The 21,360-nt window shown below is 42.7% G+C and overlaps 1 protein-coding gene across 3 annotated transcripts in view; it reads left to right on the top strand.

Annotated features, from left to right (window-relative positions):
- The window catches only part of LOC119033630 (heterogeneous nuclear ribonucleoprotein L-like), a 60,999-nt gene that overhangs the window by 17,723 nt on the left and 21,916 nt on the right, over window positions 1-21,360 (top strand). For all 3 annotated transcript variants that reach the window (XR_005079326.1, XM_037123970.1, XM_037123969.1), the window contains exons 2-7: window positions 8,208-8,326; window positions 13,250-13,359; window positions 13,472-13,599; window positions 17,660-17,745; window positions 17,844-17,940; window positions 19,272-19,344. Coding sequence is in view for 2 of the 3 variants with exons in the window: in XM_037123970.1 (XP_036979865.1) it covers window positions 8,208-8,326; window positions 13,250-13,359; window positions 13,472-13,599; window positions 17,660-17,745; window positions 17,844-17,940; window positions 19,272-19,344 (613 nt within the window). In the remaining variant the exon portion in view is untranslated. The remainder of the gene's footprint in view (window positions 1-8,207; window positions 8,327-13,249; window positions 13,360-13,471; window positions 13,600-17,659; window positions 17,746-17,843; window positions 17,941-19,271; window positions 19,345-21,360) is intronic.

The following is a 21,360-nucleotide window of genomic DNA, read 5'->3' as shown; positions in this document are numbered from 1 at the left end:
AGACGATGTTTGTCTGACTTCCTGTGTCCAGTGGGTGGCGCTATGGATATGACACAGTTTTGATGCCAGATATGCAGGGCACCTCCCTCTACATTGCTGAGAGATTTGGCGCAGATAGGACATTGTATGGTGAAGTTACAAGGACTTGATGCTCCATGGCGAGGGGCTGAACTGGATGGCACCACCACGGTCAGCAGTTACGTCAGGCTGCTGCACCGTGGGATCACGTGCTCACCTGTTACTTTCATGTGATGCTGGGGAGAAAACAAGCAGTAAACGTCATGTCAATCGGATGATGTTTGTCTGACTTCCTGGCCTACTTTATATGGGTGTGTAGATGTATTCATGGCGAGACTGTCTACATGTATGAGGACTTTGGTGGAGATGGGGCATTGCATGTGGAAGTTATAAGGACTTGATGCCTGACAGTGAAGGAAAAAAATGGCGTCTGCCATCACGCCCACCAGGTATGACACAGCTGAAAGATTTCCATAACTTTTTTCTTCAAGGCATTAAGATGATACTGAGTGAATGTGAAGACTGTGGTGTTTAAGCTCTAGGACAAGATAGTTTTCAAAGTAAGCATGAATTTGTCAAAAATGCCACCGCACATCAATATGGCTGATTTCCTGTTGGACTGAGAGTATGGGTCCAAATGGGCCTTTTGTGCGTCCAGTCATGATGAATGTGCGTGCCAAATTTCGTCCTTCTATGTGCTTCTAGGAGGCGGGGCATCACAATAGGGGGCGCTACAGAGCCCGCAGGTCACGACCACGCCCAATGACAACATAGATCTATTCAGGGCTACTCCCTCTACCTTCCTGAGATATTTGGCTGAGCTGGGAAATCGTATGAAGAAGTTATGAGGACTTGATGCCGAAGGATTTTAATGGCGGGCACCGCACATGGAAGGCAGTGAAGAACAACAGGGGGTGCTACAGAGCCTGCAGCTCACGCCCACGCCCACTGACGTGGAATTATCAAATTTTTCACCAGATGTCAGGTACATTCCAAATTTGGTGAGTTTTGGGGTATGTTCGGGCTTCCAAAACAGCAGTTAAAGTGCAGAAGAATAATTCTTTCTCTTTCAATTACAATAGGGACCTTGCAGGTCCGTGACCTGCTCTGGCCCTAATTAAAGCTGCAAGCAGCGACAAATGGGCCCTCGCTGTCCACGCATGTTGGGGCATGCTGCCGTTGGGGTGTGCTGCTGCTGTGGCATGCTGATGTCGAGACTTGTTCATGCAACACTTTCCATTGAGGAAGTCGTTTTAATTAATAATTTGGTGGCTTTCTCCCGCTGTGATGAAATAATATATGCATGTTCTGGCAGTGAAGCTGCAAGGTAAGAGGGCTGAAACAGCTTAAAAACATGAACAGTTTCTCCAGTTGAACACTTTCTCCAACTGAACATAAAGCTGAATGTACGAAGATGCTGAAAGATGAATCTTTGAAAAAGCTGAAAAGGCACAAAAGCTGAAAAGTAAAAGGGCTAAAAAAAAAGGGCTATGTAAAGGTGCACAGTTTCTCTGGCTGCACATATGCTGGAGCAGTAAAAGAGCCAAAGTTGAAAATGTCCCCATAAGAATGAATGGGAAAACGTCTCCCATACTCCTGCAATTTTTGAAAAAAATTTGGTTATATTTATAAGTATGTATATACTGAGTAACAGGAGACATTGCTGAACTCTGATGTATTTTTTGTTTCTTTGGAGTGAAAAATGAGGGCACCACAGTGAGAGACAAAACAAGTACTTTCTGCTCTCCAATACAAATTTAGGCCCAAAATTACTATTGCGGCTTATGGGGGAGTTGATTGAGTGCTTGTCGCTCCAGGGCTCTCATAGCCAAAACTGTAAGTCTTACATCTGAAATAATCATCACCTGAAAGCCAGCAAGATTTCCTACATTTCTATGTGAAGTAAAAGATGTGGGATCCAAATCAAGCTGAAAATATTTTTTTCCCCAGTTCTAGCTGCTCTCCACCGTAGCTATGATGTCACACATTATAGCTCACACAATACACACCAGACTGTCCCTGACTGCCACGCGATGCTGCAGAGACGTGTCAGCCAAGACAGCCCCACAACATCTAGAGACTTGAGGTACTCAAGGCGGATCTCATCCATCCCTGGTGCTTTGCCACTGAGGAGCTTCCCAACTACCTCAGTGACTTCGGCTTGGGTGATGAATGAATCCACCTCTGAGTCCCCAGCCCCTGCTTCCTCTATGTAAGGTGTGTCAGTGGGATTGAGGAGATCCTCGAAGTATTCCTTCCACTGCCTGACGATATCCCCAGTCGAGGTCAACAGCTCCCCACCTCCACCGTAAACAGTGTTGGTGGAGACCTGCTTCTCCCTCCTGAGGCACCAAATGGTTTGCCAGAATTGCCGAACTTTTCCCAGACCCGAGTTTTTGCTTCCACGACCACCCGTGCCGCAGCACGCTTGGCCTGCCGGTACCCATCAGCTGCCTCAGGAGTCCCCCGAGCCAACCATGCTCGATAGGACTCCTTCTTCAGCTTGACAGCATCCCTTACTTCTGGTGTCCACCACTGGGTTCGGGGATTGCCACCACGACATGCACCAGAGACCTTACAGCCACAGCTCCGAACAGCCGCATCAACAATGGAAGTGGAGAACATGGTCCATTCGACTCAATGTCCCCAGCCTCCCTCTGGATCTGGTCAAAGCTCTCCCGGAGGTGGGAGTTGAGGACCACCAGACGTTCCCAGCAGACCCTCACAATACGTGAGGCTAAGTTACTTACCGGTATGTAGGAAGTAAGGGAGGTAGAGATCATTTGGGAGTGACAACGCCTTTGCTAGGACCAGCAGTGCTAGGAATCCTATTGTAATTGTATGGATTTTTAGGGTGTAGGAGACACTGCTTCTTGATAATAAGGGTAATTAACCACTGGCAATTAATCATAGACTCATGAATGCCACGACATGAACAATACTCACCACCAGGTGGTGATCAGTTGACAGCTCAGCCCCTCTCTTCACCTGAGTGTCCAAGACATACGGCCGGAGATCAGATGACACCCTTATGCTTGAACTTGGTGTTCTTTATAAACAAACTGTGACGTCCAGTAACAAAACACCACTCGGGTTCAGATCGGGGAGGCCGTTCCTCCCAATCACACCCCTACAGTTAACACTTTCGCTGCCTACGTGAGCGTTGAAGTCCCCCAGTAGAACGACGGAATCCCCGGTTGGAGCACTCTCCAGTGCCCCTCCCAGGGCCTCCAAGAAGGTCGGGTACTCTACACTGCTGTTTAGCCCGTAAGTTGAAACAACAGTGAGAGACCTACCCGCGCCCGGAGGCGCAGGGAAACGACCCTCTCGTTCACCGGGGAAAACTCCAACACATGGCAGCTGAGCTGAGGGGCTATAAGCAAGCCCACACCAGCTCGCCGCCTCTCACCGCGGGCAACTCCAGAGTGGAAGAGAGTCCAGCCTCTCTCAAGGGTTAGGGTTAGGGTTAGGGTTGAGTCACCGTCCGGGGATTGGGCCGCGGGGCCCCCGCCCACGACCGCCACCCAGATCACTTAGCACTGGCCCCTTCTGAACCCTCCTGCGGGTGGTGAACCTACTGGAGGGTGGGCCCACGTCACTTTTTCGGGCTGAGACCCGGCCACCAGGCGCTCGCCTGTGAGCCCAAAACCCCAGGCTTGGCTCCAGGGTGGGGCCCAGGTAACGCCATTCCGGGCGACGTGGACGTCCTTGTTTTTCTACTTGTCATCGGGGGCATGGGAACCGCTCTTAGTCTGACCCGTCACCTAGGACCTGTTTGTCTTGGGAGACCCTACCAGGGGCATTAAGCCCCAGACAACATAGCTCCTAGGATCATTCGGGTACTCAAACCCCTCCACCACGATAAGGTGGTGGTTCAGTGGAGTAGTCAATAAACATATATAATCATTTGTCTTTGTCTGGAACTTAATTTTAATGTGGAGAACTGATGGATACGTGCAAAGAAGTCACTGCTTCAGAATATTGAGATTGAATAAATTAATTTCAAATTGAACAAACTGTTCAAGTCAAACTTGTACAGTTAGGTGTTTGGAATAATTTCCTCCGGATTATTCCAAGAACTAAACAAGGAGGTGGTGCCCCATTCATGAGTGTATGATTAATTGCCAGTGGTTAATTACCCTTATTATCAAGCAGCAGTGTCTCCTACACCCTAAAAATCCATACAATTACAATAGGATTCCTAGCACTGCTGGTCCTAGCAAAGGCGTTGTCACTCCCAAATGATCTCTGCCTCCCTCCCTTCCTACATACCGGTAAGTAACTTAGCCTAATGTAAGCCATTAGACTACAATTCAAAGCATGGGAGCAACATCTCATCGTAACTTTATTGTCCAGCTGAGGCTAGACAATCAACAATCAGCATAAGCTGCAGACTTGTGATTATGCTGTCTCTTCATTAATGCTGAATCCACCATGTAAAGACGAACCGCTGTGTAATTCACACAGAAAGCCGGAGCTGCGTCTCCGAAAGAGGCATGACGGTACTCGTCACGATGATTACGTCGACTTGTTTTTAAGGTGATTCCCAGGTGTCCTGTCATTCTAAAACTGCCGACCGTTTCTAATGTAACCCACCAAACATCCTGGAAAGTGAAAGAGTTTAGTTTTTCGCACTAAATTACATAATTACATAATCGCCATCAGTAAACAGGTTGCTGCGTGACTCCGTCACTTGCGGGGACAGAGGCTGTTTTCTGGGGGAAGTTCACTGAAGTCTCGGTAGGGAGGGCTGACGGTTATTTTTATCAACACAACCACTTAAGTGCGTTTAAGGTTTTTTTTGCCAGTTACAGACGTTGTTTTTTGGGCATAAATGTGACGAAGAGTCGGTAGGACAGGCGGGAGGACAGACGCTGCTCCGCCAACAACTGTGGTATTTTTTTCCTCATAAGATACCAACCACAGTTACAGTTACTACGTTACGTTTGTTTGGTCATGTAACATTAAAGTACTTGTTAGTTTAGTCAAGACTCCCAAGACGATACTCATCTGACTGGCCAGTAGGAATGTGGCCCCAGCCATGACATTATTTTCACAGTGAGAGCAAATTCCTGACAGGAGAGCAAGAAATTGCATTGAGAGCAAAGACTAAGGTTTTGAGAGAGAGAAGAAAAACGTTTTGAGAGAAACACATTTTTTTGAGAGGAAATATTTTCACACTGATAGCAAAAAAATATACGCTACCGTTCAAAAGTTTGGGGTCACCCAAACAATTTTGTGTTTTCCATGAAAAGTCACACTTATTCACCACCATACGTTGTGAAATGAATAGAAAATAGAGTCAAGACATTGACAAGGTTAGAAATAATGATTTGTATTTGAAATAAGATTTTACATCAAACTTTGCTTTCGTCAAAGAATCCTCCATTTGCAGCAATTACAGCATTGCAGACCTTTGGCATTCTAGCTGTTAATTTGTTGAGGTAATCTGGAGAAATTGCACCCCACGCTTCCAGAAGCAGCTCCCACAAGTTGGATTGGTTGGATGGGCACTTCTTGCGTACCATACGGTCAAGCTGCTCCCACAACAGCTCAATGGGGTTCAGATCTGGTGACTGCGCTGGCCACTCCATCACCGATAGAATACGAGCTTCCTGCTTCTGCTCTAAATAGTTCTTGCACAATTTGGAGGTGTGTTTAGGGTCATTGTCCTGTTGTAGGATGAAATTGGCTCCAATCAAGCGCTGTCCACTGGGTATGGCATGGCGTTGCAAAATGGAGTGATAGCCTTCCTTATTCAGAATCCCTTTTACCCTGTACAAATCTCCCACCTTACCAGCACCAAAGCAACCATCACATTACCTCCACCATGCTTAACAGATGGCGTCAGGCATTCTTCCAGCATCTTTTCATTTGTTCTGCGTCTCACAAACATTCTTCTTTGTGATCCAAACACCTCAAACTTAGATTCGTCCGTCCACAACACTTTTTTCCAGTCTTCCTCTGTCCAATGTCTGTGTTCTTTTGCCCATCTTAATCTTTTTCTTTTATTGGCCAGTCTCAGATATGGCTTTTTCTTTGCCACTCTGCCCTGAAGCCCAGAATCCCGCAGCCGCCTCTTCACTGTAGATGTTGACACTGGTGTTTTGCGGGTACTATTTAATGAAGATGCCAGTTGGGGACCTGTGAGGCGTCTGTTTCTCAAACTAGAGACTCTTATGAACTTATCTTCTTGCACAGTTGTGCAACGCGGCCTCCCACTTCTTTTTCTACTCTGGTTAGAGCCTGTTTGTGCTGTCCTCTGAAGGGAGTAGTACACACCGTTGTAGGAAATCTTCAATTTCTTAGCAATTTCTCGCATGGAATAGCCTTCTTTTCGAAGAACAAGAATAGACTGTCGAGTTTCAGATTAAAGTTCTCTTTTTCTGGCCATTTTGAGCGTTTAATTGACCCCACAAATGTAATGCTCCAGAAACTCAATCTGCTCAAAGGAAGATCAGTTTTGTAGCTTCTGTAACGAGCTAAACTGTTTTCAGATGTGTGAACATGATTGCACAAGGGTTTTCTAATCATCAATTACCCTTCTGAGCCAATGAGCAAACACATTTCACCATTAGAACACTGGAGTGATAGTGGCTGGAACTAGGCCTCTATACACCTATGTAGATATTGCACCAAAAACCAGACATTTGCAGCTAGAATAGTCATTTACCACATTAGCAATGTATAGAGTGTATTTCTTTAAAGTTAAGACTAGTTTAAAGTTATCTTCATTGAAAAGTACAGTGCTTTTCCTTCAAAAATAAGGACATTTCAATGTGACCCCAAACTTTTGAACGGTAGTGTACATTTGAGAGATACCAAAAAATTTGAGATAGATTTTTTTTATAATTTTAAAATTTTCAAATTTATATTTTTATGTTCTATGAGAAAATACTTTCAAAATTCTTTTTAGTTTCAAATATTATTTTTTGCTATTGGTATGAAAACTTTCTCTCAAATATTTTTTTTTCTCTCATAAGATGTTTTTTTGGTATCAATGTGATGACTTTTTCTCTCAAACATTTTTTTCCCTCTTAGATCATTTTTTTCACGCATGTAATAAAGACACACATCTAACTCCATACACAGGTATGTTCACAACTGGCATACATGCAACACTTTTATGATTAGAAAGGCTGCATTCAGTTAGCTTAAACATTTCCATGAATGCAGTAATGTCACTGCAGCAAATATCATGGCATATTTATTCAGCAAAAGATGTAGCCATAAACTCTCCAAAGGACACAGAGATAAATGTTTAGGTTCTGAAATAAATGTTTTATACAGGATCTCATGATTTATCAGACAGCTGCTTCATGCCAAACTCTTTTTACTCTATGAATCTAGACTGTTTGTGCAAACTTTTTTGTGAAGAAAAACACAAAGCATTAGTTAGCATTAAAAGACTTGTCTGCAAGTCAGGTGTTTTAAATTATAAGTTTATCAGCTGTTCCTCTGAGGAAAATGGCAGGTTAATTAACGCAGAGATACACATATCGTTTCTGCTGCTAGTGGATTGCTGTGTGAAATGTCATTAACATTTTTCTAATTAAAGTTGTATTTCACCCCTCTCATCTCATCTGTCATTGATGAAGATCATACTTTACAACCCATCTCACCTGATCCATGGACTGAGATCCATGCACACATAGAGGGATGTGCAGCAGCTCTACTCCTCCTCCTCAGATAAATATCAGGGTTAATTGTTGAATTGTTAATGGGACAGATGATTGTGAAATGGCAGGACAGAGGGTCCAGCAGGACCACATCCCTTTCCCTAAGTGAAGACCAGTGACAGTGTTTAATATGTGGTGCACCTGGGACACCCGGCTCTTAAAGGAAATGGGAAACAGCACTTGGATTGGTTTGATTTCTGTTCCACCCAAAACACACCCATGACTAATTCAGCCTTAGCTGCTTCATAATAAAATGTTTTAAATAACAAAATAATTGTTATTGTGAAGAAGTTAGATTAAATGAAACGTGTCTGTAACTGATGAGTGGAGCCACTTTGTTAGCGCTGATTCTTTGATAGCTCTGTAGGTATTGAGACAAGCATGTCATTGGCTTAAGACACACCTTGAAGCAGGTAGCCCAGATGTGATGGAAAAAAATGGCAACAGACCATCTGAATAGGGTGCATAGTGTGTAAAAACTGTGGTTGATTGTATGACTGTGTGTTGCAGGATAATGGTGAGGACTCCCATCTCATCTCTCCCAGCCCTGTGGTCCATGTCAGGGGTCTATGTGAAGCTGTGGTGGAAGCAGACCTGATAGATGCCCTGGAGAAGTTTGGACCTATATGGTGAGACAGCAACCACTGTATCTGTTTGAGTGAAAGAGTGAAATAACCGCCTGAGAACAGGAACAGGGCGATCAAAGCTGCCATGGCCAGATGGGGCTATGAAACTGGCCAAACCTGTGAATGTGGAGAAGAGGACCATACAATGCAGCACTGCCTTGTCTGCTCCCTACTACCTAACCAGTGCAGCTTGCAGTGTTCAATAAAAACGCAAAGGACTGTGTAAAGAAATGGGAAAATGTCATATGACCAACCAGCTTCAAAGACACAAAAAGAAGAAGACCTGTGTCAGATTCTCCTGGCTTGGTTGCCGCCAATGAGGACCGCCCCGGGTCACCAGCCACTCTACCCATTGGCTTAAGTGGCCACCACCAAGCCCGGTGATGGGCCTATTTTCCTGCACCTGCACACCTGCGCTCACACCTCTCCATGTACGAAAAACAATTCAAATCTGGCCTTGTGTAGGCTATATGGTGGAGAATTTGTGGTAGAATTCCTCAGCCTCATGTGGGGAGGAAAACATCTGGATCTTCCCGTTGTGCAGCACTCTCAGCCTGCACAGTTGGAGGTGAAATCCTCAGAAGGGTCCCATTTCAACAAACAGCTTTCTTACAGTGTTGAACTCCCGTCTTCGTCAGATCGTCTCCACTGAGAAATCCCGGACGAATGCGAGTTTGGATCCATCGTGTGTAATGTCCCATTGTCTTGTGGAGCATAGGACGAATTCTTTATCTTGGTAGTTGAGAAAGCAAAGAAGTACAACTCGATTCTGGTTGTGAACTGCTGAGTCGGGTTTGGTGCCCAGCCACTGGGGCAGCATAACATTTATAAAGTCCAAAAGAGGACGCGTACCCTCGGCTCCCTCCTTGAGACCAAACAGCCGGATATTTTTCCTCCTCCCGCGGTTTTCCAAGTCCTCTGTGTTTTCTTCCATGTATGTGAGCCACTTTGTTGCTTTAGCCAGAGCTGGTCTTGTCCAACGTGTCCTCCATAGCAGCTATACAGGCTTCATCCTCCTCCATATTCGTTGTTCATTAGCTGTTACATCTCGATTAATTTCACCTAGATTATTCTGCATCACCGAGATAGTATTCGTCAGCTCCCCCAGTTGGTTGTTTATTCTGTCCAGCTTCAAGCTGAACCCGGAGTGGAGTGATTTAAGCTCAGTTAGCACGTCGGCTACATTAGCCATGTCACTAGCTTCGATGTCCTTGACCGGAGATGATGTCTTCATGCTGCATGGGCTTGTTTTGCGAGTGTTCGAGAGGATGGCACACTCTTTTGCTGCTGGGGGTTTAGGCATAGTTTGTATTATGTAGTTGACCAAGTTTGCAAATGTCTAGGGCTGTTTTATGTGTGACGTTGTACGGAGCCGTGACGCTATGCTGCCATCTTGTTCAGGCTCTCTAGCACCCCCTCACAGTTTTCTTTTGATGAGATTTGTCTTTGTTGACTAGTGTTTTTCTTTTTGTAAATAAACTAGTTTTACTAGTTTACTAGTTTTACTACTAGCTACTAGCTATCACTACATCATGGTAGGGAAATCAATAAAGTTACCAGTTTAAATATTTAACATTTTGTCTTTTTTCTGAACTCATTAGGTTGAAAAATGATTTACAAATTCAGTTTTTATTCATATTTTACACAGTGCCCTACTTTTTATGAATCTGGGATACAGTTCTTGTTGACCACAGAGTGGCAGGTTTAATATGTCTGCAAATACTGTTTTGGTCAAAATTTTACATCTATCTAGATCATCATGGCAGTCCTGAGTTCCAATGATTTCTACAACTCTCATTTTTATAATGGAATGAGTGGAACGTGTACTGGTTTGTCACAAAAACATTCATGAAGTTTGGTTCAGTAATAAATTTACTATAAGATTTCTGGAAGTGTGACCGACTCTGCTGTGTTACACAACAAACAACACATTTTTTTTTATTTCATGTGACCACAGAGTTTTCCTCCAGAACATTTTTTCTTTCTTCATCAGCAGCAAACTTCAGTCGAGCTTTAAGGTGCCGCAGAGCAAGGGTTTCTTTTTTCTGTTGCACGGCCGCCTCTCAGCTCATGTTGATGTAAAACACACTTGACTTCGGACTCTAACAGCTGTCTTCTTGCAGCTTCTAATACATTGCAGACTTTAGTGTTGATCATCCTGACCAGTTTTCTCTCAGCACAAATCAAACATCCGCAAGCGCATTGTTTTTTTGCCTGAGAGCTGTTCTATGCACTCGCAAGCTATTTTTTATCCTGCATTAATCTGATAAAATGCTGATCATTTTTTGTAACTTTGACCCTGCTGCAAACAGACATTTTTTATTTTGGTAAAACTGTTTTGTTCATATTCTCGATCTACGCTACTTCTTTCTCCCTGAAAATTATAAACGTAATATTAAAAAAAATAAGAAAAATAAAATATTAAACATAATAGATACGTTAGAAATAGAACTCCAGGCCGTAAGCGTCTTTTGGACCCAATTGAGTGATGAATGCATTCATTGTGTCATTATATTTTTTTCTTGAAAAAACGAAATAACAACAGCGACATTTATCAATACTCAGATCATCGCACATAGTAAACCATAATTATTGCATATATTTACACAAGATTTTAATGGAGAAAATTCAGCTAACAATCAGAAATAACTTATTTGATTATGAAACATTTTATTTATATAATTCATATATAATATATATATATATATATATATATATATATATATATATATATATATATATATATATATATATATATATATATAATAAAAGAAATATAATAAAATAATAATAAAGATATATAATAAAAGAAATCGAAAAAGCTGGCAACGAGTTGATCTAAAACAAAAACAAAGAGCTGTTGTGATCACTGGTCACAGTCTCGGCTGATTACCTCCGCTCTCCTCGCACAGTTACCACACACAGGCTTGTGGCATTTCAAGTGTCTGACGTTTGGTTCCATTTGCAGCTCTTTCGGACCGGCACTGCCTCCGTGTCTGCTGCTGTTGCAGTGGTTGCTTCCGCTGCTGCCCACCTTGTGCCGCCTGCTGCGGCCCCTTTCCCCTCCATGTATTCTGCCCTCAGCTCCTCTGCCAGCTGCTGCAGGACTTTCCTCCGGGCTCTCCTGCTGCTGCTGCTCCTTGAATAAGATGATCCCATTGATCCCAGCCAGGTCGGGTACAGCCTTTGACGGAGTACGCCCTCGCCATCTGGTCCGGAACGTCCTTGCTGTACTAGGTGTTGTTGTAGTACATCACAGACTCTGGTTTTGCCTTCACCCCACTAAAGGTGTCCACACCTGCATACACGGTGCTCACGATGCAGACATTCTTCCTCGGCGTTCCCTGATACACAGAGTCGCGTCACTTCAGCACCTTGAACAGCTCCGTTTGCTGTTTCACGGAGGTGGGAACACCAGTTTGTGTTTGTCCATGGTGCCAACCAGGCTATATAATGCAACTATATAATAATTAACTTACAAGTAAATTTACAAATAAGCACAAAAAATGTAACAATGAAACCCCACGAAATGATGTTTTCCTCCCCTCATGACCGCTTATGGCCAGAATGGGTAAAACACGTCATATTTTCTGTGTCTTTTATGTATTGTATGTAAAAACTATTCTACATTAAAATACAGTCCAAGTTATTGCACATATACATTTGAAAAAGGTCAAAATGACCGCCTTGGCCACTCTCGTGCTGGCAAACCTTCACTTAGACTCTGCTAGCTGCTCTGAGCTGAGCCAGCCGTATATATGCAAAGCCTCCTGTAGGCCTACTGTAGATAGACAATGAAGCCAATAAATTATAATTGAGAATGTTCTATCTGCTCTAATAGCCTATGCACACAGGTCTTATTACAGGCTATAATATCTTAAATGTAAACTTTACTCAGTAGGCCTATAGGGAAAAATCTTTAACATTTTTCAAAAAATCCCCTGAACCCTGTTAAAAAAAGACTATCTGGGCACTGATGCCAGTATCTGACCACTTTTCCAGTAATCTAACACGTTAATATTTCCAAACCAGTAATCAGATTAAAGTTACTTATTCAAGACACTGTGCGTTACTATTTTTTTTGGTCATGCTCCTCAGTAAAAAGATATATTTTTTTAATATTACGTTTATAATTTTCAGGGAGAAAGAAGTAGCCTAGATTGAGAATATGAACAAAACAGTTTTTTTTAAATGTCTGTTGCAACAGGGTCCAAGTTACAAAAAATGATCAGAATTTTATCAGATTAATGTCAATGATGGAGGAAAGAAAAGACAGCGCTCAGACAAACATACTGAAGTTCATTGCTCTGTGTGGCATTTTGCAAACATTCAAGTCAACACCAAATCACAATACATGTCATTCAGGCATTCGGGGCTGTGTGGTTTGTCCCATTTGTCCTAATGGTGTTGCCATACCCTGCTGTCTGATTGGCGAATACGCTCAACCAATTATATTCGGGGATACAGTGGTGATTGGCATGCCCCCCCAGGCCCGCCCCCTTACTGACAAAAACCGCCCACTAAAAAAATTAACTCGCGCAAGCAAGTCAAAGTATTGCGAGCGGACTCTGCACACACTCAAGCTGTTTTTCTCCTGGCAGGCCACAATATTGTGCCAGGGGGCAGAGATGCAGGATAAAAAATAGCTTGCGAGTGCATGGAAAAGGGCTCAGGGGAAAAAATTTTGCTCGCGGATGTTTGATTTGTGCGTGCAGATGTTTGATTTGCGCACGCGAATGCTTTATTGCGCGCGCGATTTATGGCAGTATTCTATGTCCGTAGGATGCATATCTGTTGAGAACTGACTACTGAGGACTTAAATGTGATCATCAGTATTTAGATGCCAGTATTACCATTAGGTGGGCATTTTTTGAATGAATAACATGTTTATATCTTACCTTATTGTTTGCATTTGTGTGTTCTCAGTTATGTGATGATGATGCCATTCAAGCGTCAGGCCCTGGTGGAGTTCTCTGCAGTGGAGAGTGCTGACCGCTGTGTGTCCTGTGGAGCCAAGGAGCCTGTATACATTGCAGGTTTGATCCCTAAGCTTTTCACTGGAAATGATTTAAGATAAGATTTGTTGGTATCACAGCCTTGAATGTAACGTACCTTATGTGTTCATATTGTCATCCATCTATTCATCAGGCCAACAGGCGTACTTTAATTACTCCACATCCAAGAGAATCACCAGGCCAACTAACGCTGACAACCCTAACAGTGGCAACAAGGTCCTCCTGCTATCTATACAGAATCCCCTTTACCCTATAACCACGGTAAACACACACACACACACACACACACACACACACACACACACACACACACACACACACACACAGGTGTGGGTCAGTCAGGCCCCACTTTGGGCTAACAACATTCTGGTCGGATAGGAACAGCTCTCTCACTGGTAAATCCCAGGGTGGCGGTGTTTGCATATACACCAACAACAACTGGTGGGAAGTCACTGCTCTTTACTGACTGTTAAATGCAGGCCTTTTCATTTACCTCAGGAATTCATTCAGTGCGTTTACATGACACTTAAGAAAACCAGGTTAGTCCAACTATGATCGGATCTTTAAGATGCATGCATACACCTTAGTGTGACTAAAATCAGACCAGATCGGATTTCTCATAGTTGAATTAAAGCTCCCAGATTATTCAATTGATAGTCGCATTACTCCTGCATGTATACGTTCCAGCGGATCGAATCGGATTTTGCGTTCTGCAGAGGCGCGAGATTTTTCCCCGGGCCGTGAGCCTGAGGTAGATGGATGGCGGCAGCGGCGTCCCATTACCGCAAGAAAGAGGACCATTGTGCATCTATTTTGTGCAATTATCATCTACACCATATACGAAGTGTACAAAGATGTAGCTTCGTCTCGCTCGCCATCTTTCTTGAATGCCAAGGCAGCTGATGACATAAAGAGGTCAGCCAGAGGTGTTTCTGTTACCACGAGTTGAAATGGGTACAGCGCCCCCTGGCATACCGGGGTATGACATGCTCTGGCCCAATAATGCAATTTTCTCACCGGCATGTATACTCGGATAATTGCAGTTGTCTGATTGAGTGGCATCGTCGAACTATGGCTGTAATCTGACTAAGCTGTGCATGTAAACGCAATGATTGTTATTGTCTTCACAGCAGTGTACATTTCACCCAGTGCAAACACCAGAGAAGCCCTGAACTTCAATCTACACATCAAGAGGAAGTTTTCATTGTGGCAGGGGACTTTAATCAAGCCAATACAAAAACTGTGTTTCTTTACTTTGATCAGTATGTGGATTTTGCAACCAGGGGAAAGAGCACGCTGGACTTGGCTTACAGTAACATCAAAAAGGCATTCAGGGCTACAACCCACCCCCACCTTGGCTTCTCAGACCACCTCTCTGTAGCCGTTTTTAGACAGAGCACCAAGCTGCGAATTTGCCCATCCTGTTGGTGGCTTGGTCTGCGGACAGAGGGCGGCAAATTGGGGGTCTGTTTTGGTCAGTGGATTTTCTGCCTCGGAGAGTACACATATTTCCGCCTCGCCTGTTATCTAAAAACGAGGAGGAAATGTGCTGGCCTCTGCGTGAGGTAGGCGGAGGTGTCAATGACCTGCACTGTTGTGAAACCCACAGCCGGGGAGTTTTAAAACCAAGAAACAGCTGATCACAGCAGTCAGTTCATCACTTCATCCACAGACATCAAGATTAACAACCTGACAGCTGCTGAGATCCAGGAGACGCTTGCATCTCCTCAGTCTCTGTAGCTGTTTGGTTGTGTTAGCTAAGGACGGTCGCTACTTTCAAATTAAAAGCCCCTCGCTAAGAACCCAGTTCTAAACTCCAATGGGGTGCAATGTAAAGCTCTTATTTTGAAGACAAATTCTATGTCACTGTTCACAGCCCAACTTCGAGCTTCATGTCACGTCACGTTTACGCCTACCTCAGAGGCGGCTTTTAGAAAAGGAGGAATATTACGCCTCGGTTTTAGAAAGACAGGCCGGCACATTGCCGCCCTTACCTTGGAGCAAATGTGCCACCTTTTCGATCTAAAAAGGGCTTCTGATGCTAATTTCCACATACAAGCCCCTGCTGATCAGGAACAAAAACCCACAGTCAGTGCGTTTACATGCACAGCTTAGTCGGATTACAGCCATAGTTCGACTATGCTCCTCAGTCAGACAACTGCAATTGTCTGAGTATACATGCCAGTGAGAAAATCAAATCATTGGCCAAAGCATGTCATACCCCGGTACGATAGGTGGCGCTGAACCCATTTCAACTAGTGGTAATAGAACCACCCCCAGCTGACCTCTTTCGTCACCAGCAACAACAAATTTTGCCTTGGCATTTGAGAAAGATGGCATACGAAAAGCGATGAAGCTACATTTTGTACATTTTGTATATGGTGTACATGATAATTACATAATTAACTAGATGCACAGTGGCACTCTTGCTCGTGGTTATTTTGGAGGAAAGCCGCCACCGCTGCCACCACTTGCGTTGTCCTTCTACTTCCGACTCATGGCCCCAAGAAAAAAATCTTGAGCCTGCGCAGAACTCAAAGTCCGAATCCAATTTGATGGAATGTATACATGCATGAGTAATGCGACTATCAATCGAATAATCTAGGTGTTTTAATCCGACTGTGGGAAATCTGATCCGGTCCAATTTTAGTCAGGCTAAGGTGTATACATGCATCTTAAAAATCCGATCATAGTCAGACGAACCCAGTGATTCGGTTTTCTTGAGTGAAGAAGGTGAGGATGTGGTGGGGATTGACACATTGACTAACTGACACATTGACACATCGACTAAAGTGAGACGTATCAGCTTCACCGGCATGGCGGAGACGCAACGCAGCGGAGAAATTGGGGGTTATTGGATTGAATGGCTCCAGTGATGAAATCTCTTCACGGGTGTTGCAATGCTCAAAATATGTGTTCCTCAAGAAAAGTAGTCATGTGGACTACATTTTGCTAGTGACCCATTTTGCACTACCAATGGCTCAAAAAACATGAAATACATAAGTTTCCACCACAATTGAATTCTGTGCAAATTTTCACGAGCATGTCAAAACCCTCATAGCTATTTCAAGGAAAGAAAGAAAGAAATTATTTGTCGCACCATTCTGCGCTTAGGGCCCAAATGATTCCATAAATTTCAAGAGGGTCCCAGCACCTTTGGTGCTTGGGTTAGGGCTAGGGTATATGCATTATCTTGGATATAGTGAAGTGTTGATTCGCTGAATGTCAAACAAACAGCCGTAGCCAAAAATAGTCTGAAGAATAAAGAAGAATATGAATCATGAGTCTTTAGGAAATATTCACTGGACACCATGGAGTTGTATTTCTCTCTTACCAACTACAGTACCTTTACACTGATGATACACTGATGATCTCTTCATTGTGGCACCTGGTAGTGGGTATATTAGGAGGCAATGCAGATGTTATTCTCAAAGCTGATGTGTTAGAGGCAGGAAAAATGGACAAACGTAAGGAATTGAGCGAGTTTGACAAGGGCCAAATTGTGATGGCTGCACAACCGGGTCAGAGCATCTCCAAAACTGCAGCTCTGCAGACCCAGGTGGTCAGTGGCTGCAGGAAATGAAGGTGTCAGAATACACAGTTTTCCTCGTAGTTTGTTGCAAATGGGGTTGCATAGCTGCAGACCACTCATGGTACCCAAGCTGACCCGTCCACTGCTGAAAGTGCCAACAATGGGCATGTGAGCATCAGAACTGGACCTCAGAGCAATGGAAGAAGGTAACCTGGTCTGATGAATCACGTTTTCTTTTACATCACGTGGATGGCCGGGTACGTGTGCGTTGCTTACCTGGGGAACACATGGCACCAGGATGCACGATAGGAAGAAGGCAAGCTTGTGGATGCAGTGTGATGCTTTGGGCAATGTTCTGCTGGGAAACCTTGGGTCCTGCCATCCATGTGGATGTGACGTTGTGGGCTGTGTGCTCTTTCAGCAGGATAATCAATCCAATCGAGCATCTGTGGGATGTGCTGGACAAATAAGTCCGATCCATGGAGGCCCCACCTCGCAACTTACAGGACTTAAAGGATCTGCTGCTAACATCTTAGTGCCAGATATCACTGCACACCTTCAGGGGTCTAGTGGAGTCCATGTCTGGACAGGTCAGGGCTGTTTTGGCAGCAAAAGTGGACCAACACTGTTTTAGGCAGGTGGTCATAATGTTATTCCTGATTGGTGTATGAAATGCACAGTGGCCTGAGGCCTGTGTTTCATGCAGGTTAAGACACACTGCAGCATTAGAGGCTTCTATATTGTGTTGAAATTTTGAATTTCTTTCTTTTTTCCCCTCTTTCGGTCCAGGATGTTCTGTACACAGTGTGCAACCCCATTGGCAGTGTCCTGAGGATCGTTATCTTCAAAAGAAATGGAATCCAAGCCATGGTGGAGTATCCTTACTGAGATTTTGAATGTGTGTGTCTTCACATGTTGTGTGCATCTGTATGTTGGAATGTGCAGCATCATCTCCTTGACCCAACTCCTTCAGGTTTGAGTCTGTTCAGTGTGCACAGAAGGCCAAAGCTGCTTTGAACGGAGCTGACATCTACGCTGGTTGCTGTACACTCAAAATTGAATATGCAAGGGTAAGACGCTGGCTATATTTATGTATGCTTCCCTTGAAAAACTAAAAATCTACTTTGTTGGAATCTTAAAGAACTGATTATTAACCATCAACATTTCTAATGTAGAAATTAATTTTGTAAATAAAAAATCTGATAGAAATCTTGTCTTGTAGTGTAGAATTATATGTGTGTAAGCGCAACTCTCTCTGGTCTATGCAGCTGACTTTATCATCCGTCAGTGGTGTGCGTAACACATTGCCTGTTAATAATATATTTCTATTATCTACATTTTTATTAACACTAATATATATATTTTTACATGTTATATAATGTGAATTATTGAATAACTAACTAACTAATAACTAATCATATCAACTGTAGGCCTTTTGTAAACAAGAGTCTTAGGATGATTTGTGAATTTAATATCAACCTACGTAATTTAGTATTGTATTTATATGGACTACACCCATTAATTATTATAATTATTGTTAATAATGGTCCACTTTTTTACAGCACCTTGGTGGGCCCACTAATAAGCTAATTCATCAATTAGAATATTATTTTCAAAAATCTGCAGTACTAGGGGTCCATTTCAAGACCTTTGCATGAATTACCATACACTAGATTAGGCCTATATCAGATTCAACTTCACTGAAAGGGCACAGAGTACAAGTATGCATTTATTGAAAATCAACCATCCAGATCCTCACGGAAACATCTATATAAGCATTGTAAACAAGTAACAAGTGGTTTTATTTTTAACCTGGGAAATCTAAATTATTTAATAAATGGCAGTCATGGAAAGGGCTCTGTTTGTAACAGAACAGACACTGGAAAGTGTCCACATCCAGTCTCCTTAAGCTGTGGATATGATCCATCAGGTAGCCTATGTTGTTAATCTATACTAGAATAAAATATTCTTATATGAAAATATAGATTATATAAAATATATATAATATTACACTGGTTTTGGTATTGTAAATCCTTTTTAACTCCTCAAACAAGCTGCAATGGACTGTGTAATCCAATATGACAAAACAGGCCATATTTCCTCACATTAGAAGGTTAAAAAAAAATACGGAAGACAGAAAGGATTTGCTACAGTGCAGAAATCCAGATTTTGAAAGTGAGTCTTAGGGTTGGAAACCCTGAAGCTTTTAAAGATGGCACTGGTCATTCTTCTCTGTGCTACTGAAAAGGACATAATTTTTATTTTCCTGTACTGTACACTTCAGTATGCACTGTCTACATTTAGAGAAGAGCCTTTGCAATTGGGCCCAAGAAGGCAGATCCTGTATATATTTAATACATTTAAGTGGATCCTTTTTCATTCTTTCATATTGTGTCAACAGCCAACACGCCTGAACGTGATTAAGAACGACAATGAGAGCTGGGACTACACTAAACCATACCTGGTCAGACGGGGTAAGACACACACTGTCTATCTTATTTTTATCTCCTGTCAATATATCATACCTAACTAGAGTCACACTATGATCCCTGGATAGTTTGGGGTGATCCTTTTTTTAAAGTACAGAGGATCCTATCAGGTGAGCCTGAATTGTATGTAGTTTCCCTCCACTACAGCCATCACTGATTCAAGTTACATGACAAAAAATATGAAAATGGTCTTAGTTTTCAAATCATTTCTGAAATTGTCATTATGGGTCAGTCTTGGACTGTGGATAATGAATGTAGTCATAAACAGTTTGGACCACAGACCTCCATCACACCAAGATTCCTCTGCCTCGCGTCTCTCCATCTCCAATCTCAACACTCTCACACTAGCCTCTCACAAGCCTTGCACCTCTGCTTACCATGAGGAGAGAGAAACATTAAGGGAGAGAGAGAACAGAGAATGAGGGATGGACGTCAGGCTGACCATGCACAGCAGCTTTCTTCCATCTTCACCTTCTGCAACCCAACAAAGAGAGAGAGAGAGAGAGAGAGAAAAGTCATGGATCTAACTCCTCCTGACCACCATGCAGCTGCTGCTTCAACATGCCCAGGGGGCACCACCGTGTAGCTCCTCCACCCTGTGTTTTTAATCTCCCCATCTGTCTGGGGAAGTAGTTGCATGGCCTGATGTCTGGTCCACACTGTGCCTTTAGCTCTTCGGGGTCTCTAGATACTATATATTGAACTCTGCGTGGTTCTTTGATCATCCAGGTTTTCCAGTTAACAAATTAAATTTAATGTGAGCCCTAAATTGCTCATTTAATTTGTTTTCACTGTAAAATCTTTTTGAAGACCTTTCTGGATAAACATTGCGGACCAGACATAACATGTTGAGAATCAAAATGATGGCTATTCGAATCCATAGTATTAAAGTATGGCCTTATCTCTACTCGACTTTAGTCCTGCTGAATTAGGGCTGTCACGGTATAAACTTTCATTAATTTGATTAATTTGGTACAACATATTAGAATAGTAATATAGTAATATTTCCATACTGTACAGTTTCATTAAGAACCATCTGTAAATTATTATTGGAATTCATATTTGTCCTTGAGAATTTAATTGTCAAATCCAAAAGGGCAAATTCAAAAGCAGAATAAAACTGATGGAAACAGCGATATAAGGTAACAAAAAATAGAACTGTAGATGTTTGCATTAATACACTTGGGAGACAGAGAGTGTGGATGGAGTGTGTGTATGTATGTGTGAACTTCCCAACGTCTGTGTGTGCATGTGTCTGCGTGCGGGTGCAACCCAGCGATAACGACAAAGCAACTGCAGTTTTGCTATCAAGTAAAAATATTACAGTACTGATGTTTATGTACGAGTTTAGTGGCGCATTTTTAAAAAAAAAACGCATTAAGCTGAGTGCATCACTGCCCAATGAGTGGCATATATATTGCAAAAGCTAACACTGTCCTCATCTGTAAAATTCCCATTTTTTCAGAAATATTCCCCAAATAAATCCCACAGTAGTGAATGAAAGGTTTTTCCCGTTCACATTGTTATTTAGGTGGCTGACATGTTGCTCGCAATGACACCAGTTAGTTTTTTGAGTACTGAATGATTCTGTGCATGTGTGTGACTGAAGAGTGCACATGGAAGGAATTGTTTTTGAGAAAAATAAAAGATGAATTCAAGAAGATAAAAATTTACTGTATTGTTTGACTAAATGACACAATGTTTTATAATTTGTTTGTATTGTGATAATGGTGAAAAACAGTATATCGTGACACCTCTAATCTGAATCCCGTGATTACAATACATTAGCTGTACATTCAGAAATGTGCATAATGTAGCTTTTAGATTGTTGATTGGTATATTTCTGATATAAGCACTTATTGGAATGAATCGGTGCCTTGTTTTAAACACGGCCAACCAACTCTCCAACAATATGACTAATGACGATCTATGCACGGGCTCCGCGTTTACAGTGAACTACTCTAAATGCTACTTTCTTTGTACTGTAAGTGGTGTGTAACT

The sequence above is a fragment of the Acanthopagrus latus genome, chromosome 15 (genome assembly GCF_904848185.1).
Source record: "Acanthopagrus latus isolate v.2019 chromosome 15, fAcaLat1.1, whole genome shotgun sequence".
In the NCBI taxonomy this organism is placed as follows: domain Eukaryota; kingdom Metazoa; phylum Chordata; class Actinopteri; order Spariformes; family Sparidae; genus Acanthopagrus; species Acanthopagrus latus.
Note: the sequence above shows the minus strand (reverse complement) of the source record. Positions and strands in the feature narration are given on the sequence as shown.